Here is a 24,489-nt window from a genome sequence, read left to right as displayed (position 1 = left end):
AAGCATTATGAAAGCCAGTTACTGTGAATAAAATGTTTAAATAGATGAACTGTATTCTTTCTTCAAACATTTTTGATGTAACTGATTACTTAATTTTTTTTTTTGCCAGCTTATTCGGGTTTACAGTGTGCATCAGTTTCTTTCTTGAAAAACCCATAAATAAATAAAAACTATGATTTTAAACTCCCTTGCAAAAATGACACTTCTTGGAAAGCCAAAATTAGTTTTGACAAAGTGATAACACATAAAACCCAACCTTATGAAAGTATGTTTTTTTTTCAAAATTTCCCAACAATATTATGAAATGCAATGCCATTTGAGGATTTCGACATAAAGAACTCTGACTGCAAATGAATTGCTTTGGAGAGAAGAGCTTTATAAAGACTTCAGCTGAATAACAGCAGAAGGACACAGGGGATTCTACTGCTAATTTAATGTAATATGAATTGCACAGTAGAAACAGACCATTTAAATTAATGCAACATCTGAGAAGCGCAAAGTGGGTGTACCTCATTTGCTATATAATTGCGTGCATTTGCCTCCATAATTCCCTGAATTGGTCATGCCATTTGTGGATCCAGCTGTTTTAATCACTCTCATTTGTTTAATTTGTTTGTCATATCCCTGGTCTGCACGTCCTCTCATGCATACAAAAGAGCGTTCAAAGGCAGCACTTGATTCATGCAGTGGAATGTGGATAAAATCCAGATAACTTGTTTATTTTACAACATACCAGCAGTATGTTTACATTTGCAAATGACTTGCTTGCCAGTTCACAATGCTCAGCATCATTAAATAAGCACCACTCGACTGTGTCATCCTGGTAGCAGTTTTGCACTTCTATGTGCAGCCATGAAAAATAAAATAAAAAGACTTGTTTAATTTACTGTAATTTGTTTGTAGTCATAAAATAGTAACCTCAAGATCCTCATATGACTATTCAGACAGATATGAATGCACACAAAATACACACACGGACAGTTGCATCATGAAGAGAATTTGTGCTGACACAAGATAAGATAAAAGAAATGTGCTCTCATAAAACATCTTAATGTTACCTTTGACAATGTTAACATCTTCTTTTTTTTTTTTTAACCCATCACCGTTTATGATTTGGCCTCAGAGGTTTTCTCGACGCTCAAAGTGCAAACCTGACTTCCGTGACAGTCTTGAGCAGCTATGAAGGGGTGAGAGGTGATAGCCTTTAGTGATACTCAAATAAACACTCTTGAAGTATTGTTCCACACAATGGACCTTTCGGCAGCCGTACGCCCCCAACAATTTGTGCTCCAGCCGTCGCGGGCTACATGCACATCTGTAGATCTATATATCACCATGCATTGCACACCCTAACATTCCACAGAGCGCAGCGCCGGCAGTGATTTGTGCTCTTCTCTCCTACTTTTTTTTTTATTATTATTACATTTTCATCTGCAATCTGAATGTCCTCTTGACTAAAAGCACAGCCTTTTAAATCAATCTCGCAACCCGACCGTAAACCTGAAGTGCATTATGAGGCTTACTGATGTTACAATGGCATCCGCTCACCTTCTTTTGCTCCCTCTGCACTTGGAACGCATATATATTGTCGTGCGCTAACAGATGGGCAATCTTGCAGCCAGAGATGCTTAAAAGTGTTTAATAAATGTAAAACAACCTATATAGTGTTGAAGAAAGGGGCCTAAAGCAGAACCAGCTGTCTGACCGTGGCAAGAGACCTTACAGAGGATCCAGGCCCATAAAGATGATGCCTAATACAGGCCAACACGTGGACCTTACTGATACGCAATACAGGGTCCTGTTGAATATTGGACAGTTTATGGGCTACAACATCATTCCTCTGGAAAAGAGGACTGAGGCCATACGTTGCTCTTGGCTAATTTATGACTTGATGGATTTTTTTTTTCTTTATATACTCTATCAGAGGAGAACAATAAAAGGAAGCAGGTGAGGTTGGAATGTAGAGCCTTTCATGTTTTTATCCCACTCCAGAGGCACACAGGCGTATTATGGTCTTAGAAGGTAATACATGAAAGTGTCTAACAAATTGTCAAATTAAGGATTGGTGTCATGACCCCTGGTGGTGTCTCTTTACAGCCATGAGCCTTTAAAACTGAACAGAGCAAAATTGAGAGCTAAATTTATGGAATGTAGAGGAAAAAGCTGTCTTCTTTCCTATCTATCTTTCCTTTGTCTGTGTTTGCTCCGCCAATGAAAATAGTTCCAAACGCTACAGGAGAATCAGTACAACACACAGTAGTGGTGCTTTATTATTATTACTAATATTATTTTTTTGGCATTGATTCAGATAGGACAAGAAGCAAATTGGACATGAGAAAGGATCAAGAGCCGAGATTCAAACTACGCTCTATGTCGAAGCACTTCCCATGAGGCTGACGATAGTGGTGTTTTGTTCCTGAATTTCAAATTATTTGAGTAAATGATTCAGTGATTCATTCATAAAGACAGTCGCTTTTTGCATTCCTGAATGAATCTGTGTTTTTTAATAGATTGGTTAATTTGGTGACTCATTTGTAAACACAGTCACTTAGTTTCATAATGAATCAGTGTTTTTTAATGAATAAGTCATTGAATGATTCAAATGACTGACTCAACATAAAGTCACTTGTCACCACCAACTAACCATGTAACCTGCAGAAAGAGTCCCTGAGAAAAACTCCACGACTGATTCACAGATAGTTTGTCTGCAATGTGTAAAAAAATAAACAGAGTGATACAAACAAGGAACGACTATGTACATTACATGGTTTCATTGGTCAATGAAAGGACCATACAGCTATCTCCAGGGCTTGTATGTGGAGACTCTTCCACTCTGGTTCCTCAGCTGTTTCCTGGTGTTTGCAATGAAGCTTAACTGGAAATGGCACATAGAAGGGCCCCTCCTCAGTTTAAGCTGTCTTAAATGCATTTTATATGACCTAATATTTCACCACACCAGGCCCATTTTCATCCTGAGATACAGTCCAGATAAGAGTGTGTGACAAATGTGCCAGACTCATGCCTCTGACTCTGGTATGTACACAACACTCTGCGGTTATGGCAGACTGATGGGGATAAGGAGAGAGAAAGAGAATAAAATGAAAGAGCAGGTGTGTTTGGTTAAGATCTACCTGTCAAGTGGGTGACACACACATTTAAATGAATCTCTTATCAGTACCTCAATGTCCCCACTCCAGAAACATTGGCAGACAGTATGTTAACATGGTTGGTTTAGTTTTGTCAAGAGCCCCCAATAGACATTTATTGACTTTACTGTCTACAGGAGAGGACATTATAAGAATCCCAGATAGCCTGAATGGGACACCGTTATGTGTGTGGGACATGTTTTTAAAGGGGTGGTATAATGCCCTTTTCACAAGATGTAAAATAAGTCTCTGATGTCCCCAGAGTGTGTGTGTGTGTGTGAAGTTTTAGCTCAAAATACCCCACAGATATTTTTATATAGCATGTTAAAATTGTCACTTTTTTGAGGGTGAGCAAAAACGCACCGTTTCATGTCTGTTCCTTTAAATGCAAATGAGCTGCTGCTCCCGGCACAGGGGGGCGGAGCTTCAAGAGCTTGTGTCCTTTTACCTCACACAGACATGCACTGAAAATTTCAAAAAACTTTTAGCCTTTTATGTTCAAACCGGAGTCAGACAATGATGGAGAGACTCAAGAAGAAGTGACAACATGTAGAAGCAACAGGACATTTCTGAATGGTTAGTTGATGAGTTTACGTAGCTTATGTGTAGTTATCTTCTAGTTACTGATTAGCATATTCTGGCTTGATAATCTATAAATCGTGTTCAGGGGGCGGGGTTTATGTAAATTCTAAGGTTGGTGATGTCACTAACCCGAGAGGAATGTCGTGTAGTCTCTACCAGCCGTTTGTTGTAGTCCTTAAAAAGCGATTTCTTTAAAAGCAAATATCTCCCTTTGCTTTGAACTTTGAGCATTCTAACTTTGCAACATTAACATTACAACATTACACAGCAACAGCAACATTACACACTAACTAAAGTTAGAAAAGTGAAATCATAATCAACCACCCCTTTAAAATATGATCCAGATCCATTTCACCTGTATTCATCTGACTTAATACCTATGCTTAATACACCCTACTTTAATCTGCAAAATGAATTACTGATGAATGACCTGCTATTAACAATAAAAACTAATAGGGCTAGCCTTCTACTGATTATACTGTAAACTATCTAAAGGTCACTATAGCACATTTGTTTATCTTTAAAATATATAATTGCAATCTTTTAAATATTTTACAAACAAGCTGTTGTTTATTCCTTTTCCTCTTTCTTTTTTCTTGACAAAACTGACAACAAAAGAAAAAAATACCGAAATGCTCAAAAGTGTAATAATCCTCCCAGTCATTCGAATCCCAGGAACAGCGCCAGGCGCGCGCTGATCAAATCCTGTGTTTCTACGGCAACAGAGGAGGAGTTTCCACTTCGACCCGTGACCGCATGAGCGGAAATGAGGAACTAGGAAGTCGAGTACAAGGCTGATGTGGAATACCACACATATTTGTTTAAGATGAATTAGTGTCGACTAAAGCAATTTATTAATTTCCATCCACCACAGATGTAGAGAATTGATGCCGGTTCGCTTAGCAGTCATCCCACATGCAGTGGCGTCGCGAGCTGTGCTCGAGGAAAGATGCTTCAGAGGTAATTATCAGAGCTTTGTGCTGTATGTTTGACAGAAGCAGTAACTGTGGCTAATAATAAAACTAGCTGTGATGCTTCAGTGGTTTTGTACCATGTCTGATTGAATCACATAAAGGAAGACCGCGAAGCACTTGGTCAGTAACCAATTTAACCCATGAACACCAATTGTAAATTGAAATTTGAAGTTGTAAATCTATATGAAAAAAAAAAAAATCCTTAATGTAAAATTTCAGGTCTTGATTAAAAAAAAATTATGTGACAGAACTGAACAAAGAACTTATTTGAAACTACTGGGTTTTTTTTTTTCTTATTTAATTTCATATACAGTATAAAAAAACCTATTCATCTACATCAATGGTGTACAGTATTTTTTTTTTTTTTTTTGAATGACTCATATGTTAGTAGCCTATATGTACTAGGCTATATATCTTTTCTGAATGACAACGTTTCCTATACGTTTTTAACATTTGGTTGACAGGACATAGGGCAACTATTATTTTGGACGCAAGTAAATTTGATTACCACAATAAATTCATGTGCACAATGTAATAAAAAAAATGCATATAAGAATAATATATATATATATATATATATATATATATAAGTTTGAGATACATATAGAAAAAAAAAAAAAAAAACTTGAATCAATTTTAACTATGTTTTTTGTATTGTTAAAGTCATTAATTTAAGTCAAAATTTTCATTTTGATGTTATTCATATTGTAATATGAATTTAAGTTTGATATTTAGTTTTCTGTTTCTGTCTTTTTAGGTGACCTGAGTTGGAGCGGGGTCAATGTGTGGAGTGTTTTGTAGACACGTATGTTAATAGACACAACGTTTGTAATTACAAATTAAGTTCTTCCCACGCTGTTAAACCTAACTTTCAACTTTTATCACCTCTTGGTCACTCATTTACTGTGATTAGAAGCTAAACAAAATGCCACGGCCAAATTGAAGTAGCTACTACACTTTATCATTTCACACACCAAAATCCATAGTTTTACACTTGAAGTCATCATGTCATTGGGCGAACAGTCGCAGAAGTGGTTTCCAACTCATGTCCAAGCCACTGTTCTCCAAGCCACAGACCTGCAACCAAAGGGCAAGAATGGCACCAACGATGCCTACACCATCATCCAGCTGGGCAGAGAGAAGTACTCCACATCAGTGGCAGAGAAGACCCTCAGCCCGGTGTGGAAGGAAGAGGCTTCGTTTGAACTGCCAGGACTGCTGATGGAGAGCAATCCAGAGGTTTATGAGCTGTGCCTCACGGTGATGCACAGGTCCCTGGTTGGATTGGATAAATTTCTGGGCCAAAAACTCATCAACTTAAATGAGATATTTGACAACAAGGAACGACGGAAAACTGAGTAAGTGGGCTATTTCATTCATTGTTGATGCCAGATCTTTTAACTTATTAATGCAAAAGCCTCGCAGAACTATACAAACATATTCTTTCAAATGGAGCCTTTTCACATTTTCAGGGTTCTCAGAAGCGGATGTCTTCATAGTTGGTTAAACTTTTATAGTGGTGAATGGGAGACAACAGCAAATATCATTTTTGTATTCCCATTTGCTCTAATAGCAAAAGATAAAAAAAAACATGAAAGCTTTTGCATGCTACTTTTGCCGTCCCTCTCTCAGCTGTTGTATTATAAATACCCTCGCAGCAGCGTTAATTTACTGCCAATGTAATAAAACAAACTATAGCATAATACATTTATGTAATGTTTTTTATTTTATTTTTTTATTACGATGAAAAACTACTAGATGTTGATAAAGGTGGCGCCATCACAGTCCGGGAAAAGGGTCCATAAGCAGAAGTGCAACTTAAAAGAGGAACCTGATACTAAAGCTTTGTCCTCTTTTAATATCACAGTGAAGTTAGTGACTATGAATGATGTTTAAACAATGCAGTTTAATGTTCCAATCCCAACGTGCAAATCTTTTTATGGTACCAGTGATCGTCACTACTGTATTTACACAATCTATACAATTCTTTTGAAATCACTGGCCTTTTTTTCTCATTTAGATTTTTTTTAAACTATAATTGTTTTGAATATTTGTAGGTCACATGTGATAGCTGTTGACTGATTACCTTTATCATAAGAACAGACCTCAAGGTCTGTCTCTGAAATATCAGCCTACGTAGACCCTAGTGTTTAATGCTTGTCTGCATTTTGAAGCCAATAGTACTCAAAGAATAACAGAATGAAAGGTTTTGAAATGGCCTGGGCTATTTTTAACTCCTGTAACTTTAACTCCACGTTGCTGACATTGAACTTTAGTGTAATTATGTCTTTGTGTTTGAAACCTGTTGTCTGAGTTTTAAATGTCTTTGGACATGCCATTGCTGTTCAATACTATGGGAGGGCAACCATCTCACGTAGGCCATTTTGTTCTGGTATGCAACTCAGATAAAGGCCGTTTGACTTCTTTTAACGGCAGTTTTGAGTCACAATTCCATGGCGGATGAACCGGTTTAGTGAGGATGATTATCCTGCATGCTGTTATATTTTCCTTTCTTCTTGTCAGGCAGTGGTGACTGTATTCTCTTTAAAGAAACTTCATCATTTGATGTTCTTCTATCTTCTGACTTCCTCCTTGTAACGAGGTTAGATGTTATGGGAAGAAGGAAGCAGGAACCGGCGAACATTCAAACAGATTTGAATAAAATAAATAAACAAATACAAAATTAAAGTAAAGACGGCAATCCCTCACGGTCGACTGCCGCCACACATAATAAAACAAAACACAACATAAATCCAGGCCTAGCCTCTCTCGATCTTCACTGTCGTCGCTCCTCCTTTTATGCTTCCACTCCTCCGTGAGAGATACGAGACCGGTGCGTCTCACAGGTGTCGCTCATTAGCAATCACGCCACCGGCCTTGCGCTGTTCTCCCACGGCCCTCAGCCTCGTGCTGCTCGCCACACTCCTCTTTTATTTTCAGATGTGACATAGGCTACTTTCTGTAAATAAATGTCAAGACTAATTCATTAGTGCGTCTTAATATTTTCTGATTTCACTTATTTTAGGCATGTACAGACCAGTAATAGCTTATTTGAGTACTGAGAGAGAAACCGGTATGGCTGGTTGAAGTAGAAAAGGCAGTGCTGCATACCTCACGTTATTGAATGCAGAAAATGACAGAAATTACCAAATGTAGTTTTTAAAATATTACTATTTGCTTTTATCTACATGTAAGTTAGTAAAGTGTATGTTTTGCACTGGAGATCTGTTGATGATTGTAGAATTTAAAATGATTGATTTAACTTCTCAATAAAAAATCTAAATAGTGTAGGATTTTATTAACTGCAGTTATTGGCCATAATATGAAAAATAATGTTGCATTCCATTTGTCTTTGGGAAGTGGGAAAGTCCCAATTCCCAGTAGGAACTTTTAAATGGAACACCCCCTCAAGTCAGATTTACGACTGGGAAACTCTGGGGAAGCGCAACAACCCTGATTTCAGAATTCAATATGGCTGCTCTGCGCATCAACCATAGCAAATCAGTAGTAATATATGTTGTGTCCCAATTCAGAGGCTTCATCCTTCGAAGGACGCAGACTTCAAAGGCCACGCCTTAAATTATAATAATAATAATTTGTAACATTTATATAGCGCTTTTCTAGGTACTCAAAGCGCTTTACATATAGAAGGGGGAATCTCCTCCACCACCACCAATGTGCAGCATCCACCTGGATGATGCAACGGCAGCCATATTGCGCCAGAATGCTCACCACACACCAGCTTATTGGTGGAGAGGACACTGAGTGATGAAGCCAATTAGTATATATGGGGATGATTAGGAGGCCATGATGGACAGAGGCCAACAGGCAAATTTGACCATAAATGGGATGGTCTAGCCTATGGAGGATTGTTCTTGTTGCCTAGCAACTGTTACAGCTGCCGTTGACGAGCGGAAGTAACGTTTGTATTGGACTTTTTAAAGTTGTATCAAAGACTTTAGATATACTATAGTAAAGTCATTGCATCACTGTAGCTGCCCTTAGAAGCTCAGGTTGCTATTGAAAGGATCGCACATGCACATTGTCTTGTCCAACCTGAAAAATACAGGGTTTTTTTCTCATGATTTGAGTGTTTGCAAACAAAATTTCAGACAGTTGTCACAGATTTCACTGGTGATTTCAAATATGAAATTTAATCATAAGCTTGGTGAACAGCTTTGTAGAATTTGATGTTCCCCATTCAAAGAGATAGGAGCTGTACTGCATGAAATAGCTGCCCGAGATGGCCGCCAACTGAAATGATTTGCCTGAAAAAGACTTTGGTTATATTCAACTGTCTGAAAACAAAACAGGGTTAACAACCTTCCTAAATATGTTCACCGTTGTCCATTTCTGTACATATAATAATGAGTATAAACTGTAAAAGTATATCATGTCACTCCATGATAAGTAGTAACTATCTTAGTAAGATATGTCAACATTTGAACCTCTTTAGAGTTTTTTTTTGTTAGTTTTTTTACACATTTGTATCATTTTGATATTTGATTAAGTTGAAACCCAATACTTATATTTAATAGTGTAATCCAGCAATTTCTCTAAAAATACTGTCATTACCGGCGTGCAATGAATTCTGGGGTAGGGTAGGCCGTGAAGGATCCATCTGTTGTATCCTTCATTGCTTGGGAAATGAAGGATGCATTTCGAGATCGTATTTAAAGGAGATTTGGCACAGCCTTCGTTGTGCCGCTCTGAAGCAATCGGCCTTCGGAATACGGCCTTCGAAGGATGCAGCCTCTGAATTGGGATGCAGCTATATTGTTTATTAACTACTTCCATTTGTCTGTGTCTCAGCAAACTCAGTGGTGCACACAGTACTAACCAAATTCTATTGTGGGCATGATACTTTGGGATTATCTGTGCAAATAAACAAAAAGCACAACATAGGTTTGCTTGGATGCGTCCAGCTTAGTTTTTCATCTTAGTAGTCCATTTTAACTAGGGTGTGACATCATTCCCAGCTATGACATCCCTCCTCCGAGGTAAATGGAACACAGCATAATTATTAGCTTATTGGTATCTGCTAGAATATTAATATAGATGCATCCTTACTCTCCTGGATATTTCAACACTTCTTCCAAGCTTATAATTATTGTCAGTATGTCACAATCAGTGCCTGTATTTATTCAATGATACTATGGTGTCACACCCTTGGGAGGGAGTTATGTACTGTAACTGATTGCTGAGATCATTTTTGACACTCGTGGCACAAATCACTCTACCAACCTTGCATCCCATGGACTCTCAGGGTTAACAGTCCCCAATGACTCTGTTCATGCAAAGGTTTCCTACTAACTGACGCTAGGGTACAAGAGTCCGTTTCGACATTGGAGTCGACAGACCCTAATTATCGCACACCTGTGTTTGTTGATTGTACGCTGGTTCCCAGCGGCCCTCGCAGAGTGGGAGTATTGTGGTTCCAGGCAGAGGAAGATTTATCTTGGCCTTGACTCCCATGTGAAGAACAGGGGCTGGCTGGCTCTCCACATGCCCAGATCAGAGCTCCCTTACTGGGCCTGAGACCAGGTAAACCCTCTTCCCTCGGATCTACAAGCTCCCCAGTGTGTGGATGGTCTTGGAAAGAAACATAATCACCATTCACTAGCTGTGCCATGAAGGAAGAAGAGCACTCAGCAAGATGGCAGCCTGTGACAACCCCAGAGGGAACCGTGTTCCGATACTGAAGGAGTGTTTACAGTAGTGTTTGCATGAAAGAACTGTGTCTAGGGTGGAAGTGTCGAACTACATTTCTGCAGGGCTGGTTTATGAGTGTACAGAGTGTCTTTTTAATCAGGGCTGAGGTCAAAAAAGGGCCCAAACTATGTTTGTACAAAAATATTCAATCCCATTCAACACAGTCTATCAGGTTTTATTCCTTTTTCAGTTGAATATGGGTGCACAGATATAATACCGATAAACCAATAATTATTTTCATGTTAGTCCAAAATTAAAATTCTATAACATTTTGTCTTAATAAATGATAAAATACTAAAATCAATCAATTTAAACACAAGTGAGTCTAGACATCGCACCATTATAATGTACAGTATGAAAAATGGATGGAAAAAATAGTTGTACTATCCAAAGGAACAATTACAACTTTCCCACCTCAAAAATGTCTAATAATACATTTACATAAGAAAATTACTTAAATTATACAGTTAATCTGTATCTGTTATTGTTTAAAAAAATCTCACATCATAATTTGTTCACAATCATTAATTATTTGTTAAATTGTATAAAGAGATAATTATTAGTGTTTTTAATAATTCACTTTCTGAGCGTTGAATCATGGCAAAAGGGCATCTGAAAATGAGCATGCACAATAAATAATAAATATACAATATCGGCCGACAAATATCCAATATTGACTAATAAAAAAATCTCTAATATCTTTTGAAATATGCTTTGCCACAGTATGTTTGCCTATGCAGGTGTAAGATGATGTATTGCATAATTCACTCATTGAACACTCTGGCCAAATCTCTGTCTAGTATTGTACCTACATTAAGTGTTCACAATGATCATTTCTAAATGAATGATCCTGCTCCAAGTGTCTTATATCGCAGGAGCATCACGCGGCTCTGCTGAAATATTGTCCATTTCATAATCTCCAAATACTGGTGTGAGCATCAATGAACAAAGGCCAGATTTGTGCAAATGCCACCTCCTTTTCACACAGTTACAGCATCAATCACATTACTTCCAGCAGAAAAAAAGAGCAAGAGGTTAAATAAACAGGAGCCGGGGAATGGCCTAGATGGGGGCGTATTACTTCACATTCTTTATGTGGCCCAAACCTTTGCAGTTACCAGGGAATTATGTTTATCCCTGCTATAATATGCGTTCTCAGGAAGGGGGAAGGCTTTCAAATTGACTAAATGGACTATGCTGTGGATTTTTGTGAAGTGAAATTGGGTTTCTGGCCAGACAAACACATTGCCCCCATGTCGTTTTTGTATGAATTATACATACAGAGCAAAGCCTGAAAGAGAGTCTTACCACCAGGGGGGTTTCACAGAAAAGGAGAAGTGAAAGAGTGTGTGGTTTTCTGCTGTTTGTTTTTATCAAGCTGTGAAAGTACACTAGAACATCTGCAAATTACTGGCGCATGTAACACCAGCCTAGCTGTTTCCAATAACACCTAAGAGGCCAACCATGCATGTGACACAACGATAAAAAATTTTTTTTTTTAAATCTAGTACAACTAGTCAACTTCACTAATTGAGTTTTTGGATGAATAGTGTTGTGTTAGCTGGAAAATTGATTTTTTTTTTTTTTTTCATTTACCCAGTTTGATTTTTTTTTTTATGGATAATGTGAAATACTTTCTGCCGTTTTGAAGTATAAACAATAATAAATATTCATAGGAAATCTTTCTTTAAAAACTAATTGTTATAAAATAGTCAAACATTACATTATATATTGATAAGAAGAGCATGATTGAATATGCACATGTCCTACTCAACCCGCTCCGAGTGGGATTTGAACCGTGGTCTCTGACGTGGGAGGCGAGCACGCTAACAAGGTCGCTAAAGACTGCAGCCGCGTGTGTGCCTCTTGAGGACAGGGGACTGAGGTTTACACGCACAGCTCTTACTGGCCTACGTCCGTTAGACTTACTCCCCTAAACCTCACTCCCATCTGAGTCAGGGCACAAAATGTAACCGGTCCTACTCGACCCGCTCCGAGCAGGATTTGAACCGGGGTCTCAGACGTGAGAGGCGGGCACGCTAACAAGGACAATAAAGACCGCAGCCGCTAACATCAGTCGCTAACACGCCTCTTTAGGCCAGGGGAGTGAGGTTTACACACACAGCTCTCACTGGCCTTTGTCTGTTACACATAGCCCAGTCCAAAGTGACATCAAGTGTATCTACTCGGTCAGTTAATTTGTCTTTTTTCGATGTTTTCTGTATATTCATATAAAATTTTGCTATATGCCTCATACTTCCTGTCTCTCTCTTGTGTCTCTCTTGTCAGCTGGTACAATCTAGACTCACGCCCAGGTAAGAAGAGGAAAGACAGAGGCAAGATTCAAGTTAGCATCCAGTTCATGCGGAACAACATGACTGCCAGCATGTTCGATTTGTCGATGCGAGACAAACCCAGATCGCCGTTCTCCAAGCTCAAGGAAAAGATGAAGGGTCGCAAGCACGACGGTGCCTTTTCAGACACATCTTCTGCCATACTTCCACGCTCAGGACGGAGCGAGACTGATTCTCTGCCAGACCAGCACCCGCACCCTCAGGCTGCACCTGAACCCAAGCCAAAACGCTCGCTGCTCACTGGGACGCAGAAACTTTCTGCTGCTCACTCCATGTCTGATCTGATAGGAACTCACTTCAGGCCTAAACTCGACTCTATGAACTCAATTGAGGAGAAAGGTGAGGACAATAGAGTACATGGTCTGCTCAAGTAGTTCACTGTGCTCAGTATAGCAATTTTATTATTTTATTTTATATTTTCTTTCTTCATGTGTTTAATTATTGTGTGATATTAGCAGCAAAAGGTATTGTTTACTCTGTGACCAACAAAAGTTTGATTCTTAAACGTATTGTTCACCTTCACAAATGAACAACCAGCGTAAACAACCATAAGTGAAAAGCTAAACATAGTCTTTAAATTAACTTTAGTATAGCCACTAGACTTTTACATTACCATCACTAAGCTTCTGACAACTCTTTCTGTCTTTATTTTTAAAAAACAAAACATTTATACTGAAAGTTTGAGTTAGAAATTAGAATAATTTGCAAAAGCAGGATTATAAACACAATAATTATAAACGACTAGTAAGTAGATGAGATTACCTGTTCAGTGTGATGTCCCGACAACTTCTTTAGTACCATTTAGCCATTTGTTAGCAACCGCTTTTGCTTTAAAAAAAAATCACAAGGGGTATTACTTATGTATTTTATGTCGTAGAACAAAACGTGAAAATTTCTTGAGCTTGTTCACCACAGACCTAATTTCATGCGTTTAACCAAAGTGCTAAAATACTAAATTGTTTTTGGGTTTTGGACTACACAAATATGTCATCCCTGCTGCACTCTGTGGAGAAATGCTAAAGAAAACATTGTCTTTCTCATCCGTAGGGGGCGCTGCCTCTCACCGACACTCTCAGAGCGATGGATATGGTGTCCCAAACAGCGATGTGCCATGTGACCCCTTTTCCGACATCGGAGACAACATGCCCCAGAAGTTCGCCACTCTCCCTCGCAACCACAATCCCTTCGAGGGAGATCAGGGGATGATGTGGGGGGCAGAGAAGAAAGAGAAGAAGGAGAAGGTCAGTCTTCTGGGCAGAGTGACTGGGAAGAAGGAAGGAAAGAAAGCGGCCACTGGAGCACGGACCGGAAGCTCTGGAGACCTGCGATCTCCAAACCCCTTTACCAATGAAACCTCAAGTGAAACCAACCCTTTCATCTCGCATTACAGATCCAGGTACAATTTGTTTTTAGCCATTTTGTTTTTGTCTTAAATTTGTTTATCAAGCTTTCATTATAGTTAGTTGAGGTCATATACCATTAGTATCTTTTTTGACACCATACTGTTCAATGAGGAAAAATAAATAGATAAAAATTTATTAAAATTAATAATCAAATAAAAATGTAAGTATTATATGTAGTGCTATAATTTATGATAGTATTATAGATTATAATAAAATAATTACTTCCAGTACATTCCGAACTTCTGCTCTTTTGTCAGTAGAGTTAGGTGAGGACAGTCAAGCACTTAATGTTTATCAGAGAAAGTCTGTCATTAGGAAGACCTTATCGATGTCATTAGGCCCAATCCAGACTACAGGGGCCTGACCAAGTCACAGTAATGAGATCTGAATGAGAGATAGACCATTCAATTAACAATTTATCTGCCCGTAGCCTACCAGGCCGCTCATCCTCTCAGATTACTCTCACATCTTAAATCAGAGGTCTTCCAGGGGTCACAGGTTAGCTGAAAAGACATTTAACAAACATGCTTAATGTTGTCTAGTGTACAAAGATATCTGTGATCTTTCCAACCTTATACATTAACTGACTTTTTACAACCAGCATCCTTAATGTATCTCATCCATTCACAAGTTTTAATCATTAAAGGATCGGACCATTACTCATAACTGTACTCCCATGTAAGTTTAAAGTCAGTTTATTTTCCTGCAAGTTGCAATGGTGTTTGACTGTTGTGGCATGGGTGGAAAAAATGTGTCAACCGGTTAAATTTCCTAATTTCCTGTTATGATAAAAAAAATAAAAATCATAAGGGGGAGGGGGGTTTCTTGAGTGAACCTATGATGCTATATTAAAGGTTCCTAATTTTGTGTTGGATGTCTCCTACAATAGGTTTACATGTATCCAAGGTCAAAAACATTGATTTTCTCATAATATAGATTGCAGAATCACCTCTTTTCTCACGGTGTCTGAAACGGCTTGATCAATGATCCAGTCTCTCTACTCTCCTCCTTTCCGAGAGCATACTCTGCTCTGATTGGTCAGATGGCCCAGCCTGTTGTGATTGGTCTATAGCTGGTCTGTATACACAGTGATACAAACAGTAATGGTGGTGTCGGATTTACTGTCAGTTTTCATCCTTGAAATTCAGAAAACAGATGCATAATGGTTTCCACAAAAATATTAAGCAGAACAACTTTTTTCAACTATAATAATAAGAAAAGTTTCTCGAGCACCAAATCAGCATATTAGAATGATTTCTCAAGGATCATTTGACACTGAAGACTGGAGTAATGTTGCTGGAAATTCAAAATTGAAAACAGTTTATGTTTTTATATATATATATATATATATATATATATATATATAGATATAGATATAGATATAGATATATATAGATATATAGATATAGATTTAAAAAAAATCTAAAAACATTAAATCTTACTGACCCTAAGCTTTTAAATGTTTAAAACAAATAAGGAAATTAAGACATACACCGTTACTGTGGTATAAAATTGCTCATACTGTGATATACGATTTTGGTCGTACCGCCCACCCCAACTGTGCGAGCCGTAACTTACTGGCTGCAAAGCCTTTGTTGTGGTTAGTGACCAATTGTTAGGAAATGAAAAGTAGACTGGCTGTTTGCGTGTGAGGGGGCGTCAAACCATTTCCTGACCCCCTGTTTGTCACTTCATAAAGGTCAACTCAAAAATGATATCGAACTTTTGCTGGCAAGTGGCAGTTGCGCTAAAGGATTTGATGTGTTTTATGACAGTACTTGTTGGTGTTGAGCAAGATTTCACCAGTATTGATAGGTCAGAACGTTAAATAAAGGACTTTCTTGTAAGATAAAAAAGGTAGGTTACACTTTAGTTTAGGGTCCAGTTCTCACTATTAACTAGTTGCTTATTAGCATGCATATTACCAGGTGTTTTGGAACACAATTCACACATTTATTGGAGTAAAATTTGATCTCTGACATTATTTTTATTTTTTTCCCTGTTTAACAGTGACAACATGAGAAATCCCACTAGTAATGAGGACCTTACTCAGAGATTCAAAAACTCTCCAGAGAAGAAGCATGGCATGAAACATGCAAAAGAACAGGTAAGTTCATTCAAAAGAAATATTGCACACTTGCACACATTTATTTTATGCTTTACACTGTCATACATATAAAGTTGAATTGCATGTGACCACACTAAATGTAAGAATATTATTTTCTATTTCTACACATTGGTAAACAAGGGTGTATTTTCACATTGTCACTGTCCAGTCTGTCCAGACACAGCTTGACCACATTTCTCACAAGTTTTCCAAACTTGCCCAAAGTTTTAATTGGTCATTTATTGCAGCCCTATTATACATGGAAGTTGATGATGCTGATCTCTGACTGAGTATCACTTGTGGCGCTCTGCTTGGAGGCCCATTTATCTAATTAACAGCTGAAATGGGTGGTCATCGTCTTTGATCTGCATGTAATTTGAAGTAGTGTGATGTTATTAGTGTGCTTCCATTTCGTTAGTGAACCATCTTGGACAGTATGTTCTCTCACTCAATAATTGGAAATCTAATCATTAATAATACGCAATTTGTCACTGGTCTAATTTTACACTGTAGGTCAAACCACGGTCAGTGTTAAATGTGGAAAGGAGCCCTCTCTCACTTTGTCATAATTATTCTGATTGTGATCATCATCATGTCCAGCGCAGAGTAACGCGACGTTTGCTTGTCTGCTGTGTGAGAATAGCTGCTGAAGTGATGTTGAAACTGGAGACGCGTTGCTGAAAATGGCTTTCCTCACCCATTTTTGAGGTTATGTTAACACTGCATCCGTGAAATAGTGTCTCTGGCACTCTAAGGCCTTAATTAAAGGATGGGGGGTGGGGGGTGGGAGAGTCGGCCGAGGCATTTCAAAGGACTTGGAGTTTTAGATTTTCAACGCAAAGGCCCTCATTAGTGCCCATAATGAGACAACTGAAGAATGCCAAGTGGAAGTCTTATCTCTCCCACACTCCTGATTGCCTAAATCTGCTCATCAGCTGCTTGCCAGTTCATGGTCATTTCCTGGGCTCTTTTCCTGCACCCGCTAGCTTGTGCCCTGGTGTTTTTTCAATTCATGCAGCATCTCTTTCTCTAAATCTTCCTTTGATTCAGTGTTTGCTGTTCTGTATGTGCCAGAAAGTGTTGTTTTGGCTTGCATTGTCTGTTGACCTGCATTACCAAACATTCAACTCAACAAGCACGCCTAAAAATGAATTTTATTGCATGCAAGTGGCGTCAAACAAATAATGAACCCGTTATGAAATAATGATGACTTTTAGTGGATGTATAAGTTCACTACAGGTGTAGTTCATCACATTAACTAAATATTCCACTACCAGAAACAATAAAGCATCTAAATTCTTTTTGCCTTAATTTTGAGCGATATATCTTTCTTTTTATTTACTTTTTTCTTCCTTTTTTTTTCTTCTTTTTTTAGTCGATTCATTCTGCAAATGTTTTTCTTGGAAAGTGTACCTTTTTTTAACTGTACTTTAAGTGTACTTTTTCCCTTTAAAATAAATGCTACTTGGTTTTCTATTTTGTTATCTAATGCAATGACATTCACATTTTGATTTACGCGTCTAAATGCTTTTTAGGGCCACTGTATTTTTGCATTAGTTTCTAGAATGGCAGTTTTATGGAGTCAAATTTGTTCTGCTGTTTCCTCAGGGAAAAAGAGAAGGAATGTTTTGTTTCCATTACCGTAATCTAAGGAGGATAATCATAATCAAAGTGTCACATGTATAAACATCTGTCCGATATGGTGGATCAAGTTCAAACCCAGAAGCAGTTCAGACTCTGAGGCTTCAGGTTAAAAGTGTTGAGGCTTGTTCCTGCATATTATAATTTCCTAACAAGTGCAATGTATTAGTCTTACATTTAATATTATACATACTATAAACACAGATCATTTATACAGGTTTTAATATTTTAATTATATTTATCATCACACATGGCTACCCATAAAATAATCAAATGTGTTTAATTCACTTTTCAAAATGTAAGGCTGTAAAAAGTGTTATAATGTTTGTGGAGGTTTTAAATTTGAGAAAGTAAATTTAATTTTCACTTTAACTACTCTAGTAGCCAAATGTGAGGCAATTTTGGTGCATATGAATAAATGTGGTGAAAATATTTTATGAAGGAAAATAAAACGTTAGAGGAAATGTATTGATTATTTAAACTAATTATACTGTATTCTACTCATTAAACATTTTATGATTTTGAAACTTTTTCTGTACTTACTGTAGTATGTCGCGTAGTCCTAATCTACGTAATCTTGTTTCCACCATGTAATAAAAAAATTGAAAAGATAATTGTGCCTTTTATCTCACAATTCATTCCATAAATAAACTCGCAATTGCAAGAAAAAAAGTCTGAATTGAATCGCAATTCTGACTTTTTTCTCGCAATTGGAAATTTATATCTCGTAATTCTTTTCTTGCAATTCTGACCTTTTTTCTCGCAATTGCAAGTTATAAAGTCAGAATTGCAGGATATAAACTCGCAATTGGCGAGGAGTAAAGTCAGAATGGCAAATTTGACTTTATAACATGCAACTGCAACTTTATATTACGCAATTCTTAGAAAAAAAATCTGAATTGTGAGATAAAAAGTTTAAGTTAAAAAGATAAAAACAAGCTTCTATACTAATCACCATTGAACTAACCAAAGCAATGTTATTTAAAACGTCCCAGTTAAAACCTTTATTTAATGACCTAATATATTCATTTATTATTATAATTTGCATAAAAAAATATTAAGGGCTTAAACACTTAAACACCCAGATAACCTTATCAGAGTAGATTTGGTACGAGTACTTCATTTCTGGAGCTATTTGGATTGTTTGGTAATTAGATGAATTACAGGTCGGTGTCCTGTTGTGTTGATGTTGATTTTGGGTGGCAGTTTTATTGTAATTATCTAAGCATCAGTAATTAAGCAGGACTGAGAGACATTGACTCATATTTAGACAACAGTGAAATGGATAGGCTCTAAGAGATTTTATCAACTGACTGCATTTAGTGCTTGTTTTCACCTTGACAGCAAAAAGTGTGAATTTGTCAGACGCATGATAGCAGATGAGCAAATGTTTCTAAATTGCTGGTCCCTCAATATCATGGTTAAGTCAGATGCAGACACTACTCATGTCAACACATAATCACTCTGCTTCAGAGAACTGAGGCTTGAACGTTTAGAGCAACACCTTTAATAAAAGCTCATTTATCAAGTGAGTTCTGTTTTGAAGGAAACATTAACATGTTTATTTCACTCTTATCTTTTACACTTTTTTGCCTAGTTTTCTTTGTCCAGCTTCTACTGTATATGGCATTATTGCTTATCCACTTGTCCGTTTACAAACCAATGTGAATTGTTTAAATTAACACATTGTTTCATGTTGGAAATTTAGCAATAATATCAAATTATAGGTCAAAAGATGCACGATTGATTTACCCACTTCAGAGAACAGTTTGAATTCTCAGCATTCTATGAGCAATCAAGAGGCATTTTTTAAATGTATTTAATACATGGTACATTTAACAATCATATGTCATCTGTTCTTCCTCTCGCATAGGAGCCTGCACATCTGCATGCGAATATGGCGGCCTACAGCAATCTCTCCTTTGAGGAAGTTGTGCAAGAGCTCATCAAGCAGAAAGAGGTGGTAAGAAAGAAAGATGCTCATATTCGGGAGCTGGAGGACTACATTGATAACCTGCTGGTCAGGGTAATGGAAGAGACACCCAGCATCCTGAGAACACCCTATGAGCCCAAGAGAAAAGCTGGGAAGATCTCAAAGAAGTAAAAGATCTCAGAAGCGTATTGTAACTTAAGATTTCTGGCAAAATATATATTTCTTATATAAGGATACTGCAATGTTGGTAACTTGTGACAGAACGCAAGTGTATTCTTTCACACACGGACACATTTCATGTCATTCAGTTACTCTAGGTTTGCAAGAACAACCGGATATATTGTGAACAAAGATGGGCACTAAATGTGGAGATGCCAAATGGCCTTTTTCGATTTTTCCATAACTTTATTTAGATTTTTTTTATTTATTTTTTTTTATCCTGTGAGCTGTTCACTGATACTTGTGAATGGAACCATTTTTGAAAATATTCACAAGCTGCCATTTATAGTTTAGAGCGGCGTTTTTGTGCGAGGAGACCAATGTTATGTTTGTACCGAAAATAACTGTGTTTAAGTTGACTTTTTCTTTGAATTCAGTCAGTATAACATAATTCAGCACTTAATACTCTTAGTAGTACTGTGTTTTGTAGTTATCACTGGGATGGACTGTCCATATGAGGCCTTTGCTGTGATTGAATTCAGTGAATTTGCAGTGACTGAATTCACACTGCAAAAGCTATACCAGATCAATTGATGTACACGTTTGTCCTACACACATATGTGGTGAGGCAAGGAAACACTTGGATTGATGGCACCACGTGACATAGAAGTGAATGTTTACTGGATGTTTTAGCACCAAGGCGGATTGGTTTACTGAAAGACCAGGTTGGGTTTGACTGGGTAACTCTCCTATCGCTCTTGATGGTGTTTACACTGTAGACAAAGAGTGATCAGACTCTTGATATTGGCATGGGTTTGGTGCCATATTGATACGCTAGTTGCAGAATGTTGGTAATGAAACCTTTTGGTACTTTTTCAGAGCATACGTCTATGAAATAATAGACTGGTACACTACTAATTATTTATTTTGAGCTTGATTGTAATGAGCAAAATATGTATGTGAATAACACTGTTCACTTTACAAGCAACTTTACTAACACAAGTCCAAGAAACAAGCTGCCTCTGATGTATAGTGACAACGGAAGTGTAGAAATGAGCATCCAGTCTCCAAAGACTTTATTCTGAGTGTCATTCTGTTGCACTGATGCTCCATATCTTCAGTATACTGCAGGACTGTCAAAACCTGTGGACTGCCTACAGTTGACTACACCAAAGTGTTGACGGTTTCTGATTAAACTTAAGTTAAGCCAGTCAGTCGGTCAGTCAATCGAGCAAAGAAGTATTAACTTCTTTTAGCTATTTGAACTTAATTTCTAACTTTAACAGAGCAAGTCTAGCCCATTCAAAATTGAAACTACAGCAAATAACTGATTCATTTGGGAAGTCTTTAGTTCAAAAGGCCTCTTTATACAAACATTTCAGTCGGTTTGATTTATTACAATGTAAAGCATGTTTCTTGCAAAAAAATTGAGCAATGATGACAAAACCTTGCTAAAGAACAGTTGTTTACAGATTGCTTTATAGTTTCAAGGCAGTACTCTGACATTGTACTACTTTTCCAATTCCATTTTCTTATCTTTTATCATGTTTAGTGCATATCTGGTGAGAAAATGACTTTGGCTTGTAGGTCTTGGTAACTGAGCATCTTTTTCGCACCGTAGGCTGATAAGCTGGCCTGGAGCATCTGTGTAGTGAAATACTGTACAACAGTGGTGCATGTGTGCACCATATACTAAATAATGTACATTTGAGAAAACTAGAATGATGAATTTAGTTTAACTGTAAAATAACCGGTTTTAATATGTTAGCCCTTCATGTGAAGAACGAAACTGATACAGGGCAATTCTTTAGGCCATAATACCCCTTTTTTATGTTTATTTGATGAAAACACAATAGTGTATACTCTCTGTATATAGCTCTGCAGAAAGCTTCCCAGATGTAGTTTTTCTTATTAACATGGTAAAACACTGTGCTGGTTATTTGTCCTGGAAAGGAAGTCACATCATCTACTATATTGGGTCATAATGAGCAAATGTTGTATTCAAGTTATAAATTATTGTATTGTTTTGTTTTGTTTTATTTACTTACACTTAAATATGTATTTGGAGAGGTTTACATGTGTGTAGTTGACGATTCACGTTAAAAGCATTCAGTGCCACTTGCAGTGTTACACAGTGCTGACATTAAAACCCTAGTTTAATGCCCTATCTTTCTAATGATTTCAATTACTAGGTTTTATGCAAGAAGTTGGTCTTTAGTTAATTTTTTTTCTTTCTCAATATAGGTTTCTGTACATGCTACATTTTTAACCTTTTTAATATGCATAAATGTGTTAACATGTTTATTTACAAATTTCACAAATGTGTTATAATACGCTGGGCTTAATTACGTTTTTATTAATGATTTTTCAGCATTATATTATTCACTGGCCAAAAATGTTCCATTGAATGTGATTCAGTTCAGAAAAGTCATTAGCTGAAGAGTAAAGTTTGTTATAATTCAGTTTGCTCTTATAACTCACCATCTCAGCTTATCCTTTTTTAAAAAAAATTTATCTGGACTTCTATGCATTATGCGTTAATTTTCTTCTCGAGCTTTCGATCAAATAAGGTTCAAAACTACTTAAGATTTGTTGTAGATCTTATTGTTGGGCAGTTAAGATGTGTTGCCTCCCATGAACGGCAACGGCATTGTTGTATTTTTCTCATATTCAGCCGAGCACTTTCCTTCTCCTCTCCATTTTGTCTCATTGAACTGGAACTGCTATGCATCTCTCTCCAGAGCAAATCTGTGTGGTACTCTGAATGTATTTCGACCAATCAGCAATGTCTGTAATCACACAAACAGTGTTGATCACCCTGTGTAGATATTATCTAGCACTTCTTTTATCACTTTTTACAGTATATACTGCTGAAATGATAATTATACATTGTTTGCCTTCACTCATATTTACAGAATAATGGTTGACACATTGTACTTGGTTTCACTGTGGTTGATCATCAAGAAGACACATTTGTTTCTTTAATAAGTACTTTTTTTATTTTCATTGATTTAATTGTCTAAATGTTTAGACTACCTATTTTTTCCTTCTTTTTGTTTTTACAAAATGTTTTTTTTTTTTTTTTTTTTGAGTATCTCATGGCTGTTGATCTTTGATTTTTAAACTTTTCGTTGTTGTTTATTTAGCTATTTTTATAGCTACTTAAAGCTTAATGTGTTAAGGTTATCATCTGTTTGTATGCTGCTATTTTCCTGCAATTTCCCAACAGATGGTTTAGGGTGAATTTACATAACTTTGTTGAGACTTAAAAAAAAAAAAAAAAAAAGAAGATTATATTTGTGATTTTAGCAAAGGATAGTAGCAAGACAAACGTGAAATTAAAACATATGAAAGCCACAGTATCTACACAAAGTTAAAATAGAAGAAAATATTTGAATATCAATTTCTTTTCTTTTCCATTTGGTGTCTTATATACATACATTAATCTCTGGTGCTGCAATCATATCTAATAAGTTACCAGTTTTTCAGTATTCTGCATCATATATGTTTCCATTTGATGTAAACTACTTTCTACTCAGACACTCCTTCCTTTAAAATACTTATTCTCCTCCAAAAACTTGAATTTCCAATAGTGTGTAAATAACACTACTTAGAATATAGAATTTTACCCTAGGAATTTGCTTCTGGTTTCAGAAAAATCACAGGCAAGTTGAGAACTTTTCACAACAAGACACTTTCCTGTTGGGTGGTTAAACATTTTGCGTAGATGTAGTTATTGATGATTCATCCAGAAGTAACATGTCTGTCTTTGCATTCTTGGCATGCGGCATGAATGAGTGTAGAAGAGAGAGCTGAGTGTATTGTCTATGTGACTACCGTACAAAAGGGGGAAAATTACGGTACAGCCCATTTCAATAAATCTCCTGTACTTCATGACGTGTCTTTCATTGCTTTGATATACGTGTAAAAGCTTGTAGAACAACATATTTTCACGTTCCAAGCTGGGTAAACTCAAATATTATTTGACAACAATTGCTCTTCACCACAAAAGCATCAGTATGCATTCAGCATTCAGTGTGTATCTTTATTTCAATATACTGCAAGCCACTGGTGTCCACATCAACATATCCGTTAAATGAAAATTCATTAGGCTTTGCAATTATCTCTCCAAGCTGAGGGATTTTAGCTCTCTATTTGCATTACACTGCGAACCTCACGGATGTTGTTTCTTTCAGGGAAATTAATGGGAAGGAAATTCTCATGCCCGCCCAAACAAATAAAATAGCCTCTTTAGTGACAAGGTAGCTTGTTAAACTTCTCACCTCATTTGTTTATGAGTAACAGGAGTGTGTGTATGTGAACGGCTGCATGTACAAGTGCCACTCAAGCTGTTTACCATCTCCTCCTTCTGAGGAGCAGTATCATTGCTCTTCATTCACAAGACCGGCCCCTTTACAATCAGCCCAGGGTCCTCCACGTCTCCGATTTGGATGAAAATGGAGCTTTTTCAGACGCAA

General features: G+C 37.1%; 1 protein-coding gene and 1 long non-coding RNA gene across 2 annotated transcripts in view; both read left to right on the top strand.

Moving 5' to 3' along the window:
* The window catches only part of LOC309486745, a 387,401-nt gene extending 363,496 nt beyond the window's left edge, over positions 1-23,905 (top strand). Inside the window, exon 2 of the long non-coding RNA XR_014201665.1 lies at positions 21,076-23,905. This is a non-coding gene — a long non-coding RNA (uncharacterized lncRNA). The remainder of the gene's footprint in view (positions 1-21,075) is intronic.
* rab11fip2 (RAB11 family interacting protein 2 (class I)) lies at positions 4,432-23,905 on the top strand. Its single transcript, XM_082154150.1, has 6 exons — positions 4,432-4,688; positions 5,460-6,060; positions 12,704-13,107; positions 13,816-14,164; positions 16,182-16,278; positions 19,793-23,905. Exons 2-6 carry the CDS (start codon positions 5,708-5,710, stop codon positions 20,021-20,023), a joined length of 1,434 nt encoding a protein of 477 aa, XP_082010276.1. The 5' UTR covers positions 4,432-4,688; positions 5,460-5,707; the 3' UTR covers positions 20,024-23,905.
* Positions 23,906-24,489: the final 584 nt, after the last annotated feature.

This window comes from Leuciscus leuciscus (assembly GCF_965113295.1).
Source record: "Leuciscus leuciscus genome assembly, chromosome: 22".
NCBI classification, from domain to species: Eukaryota; Metazoa; Chordata; class Actinopteri; order Cypriniformes; family Leuciscidae; genus Leuciscus; species Leuciscus leuciscus.
This window is presented reverse-complemented; position numbering and strand designations above follow the sequence as displayed.

Coding starts and splice junctions, on each gene's coding strand:
- rab11fip2 (XM_082154150.1), top strand. CDS start 5,708: ATGTCATTGGGCGAACAGTCGCAGAAGTGGTTTCCAACTCATGTCCAA. Junction 6,061..12,703: donor AAGGAACGACGGAAAACTGA/GTAAGTGGGCTA, acceptor CTCTCTTGTCAG/CTGGTACAATCTAGACTCAC. Junction 16,279..19,792: donor TGAAACATGCAAAAGAACAG/GTAAGTTCATTC, acceptor CCTCTCGCATAG/GAGCCTGCACATCTGCATGC.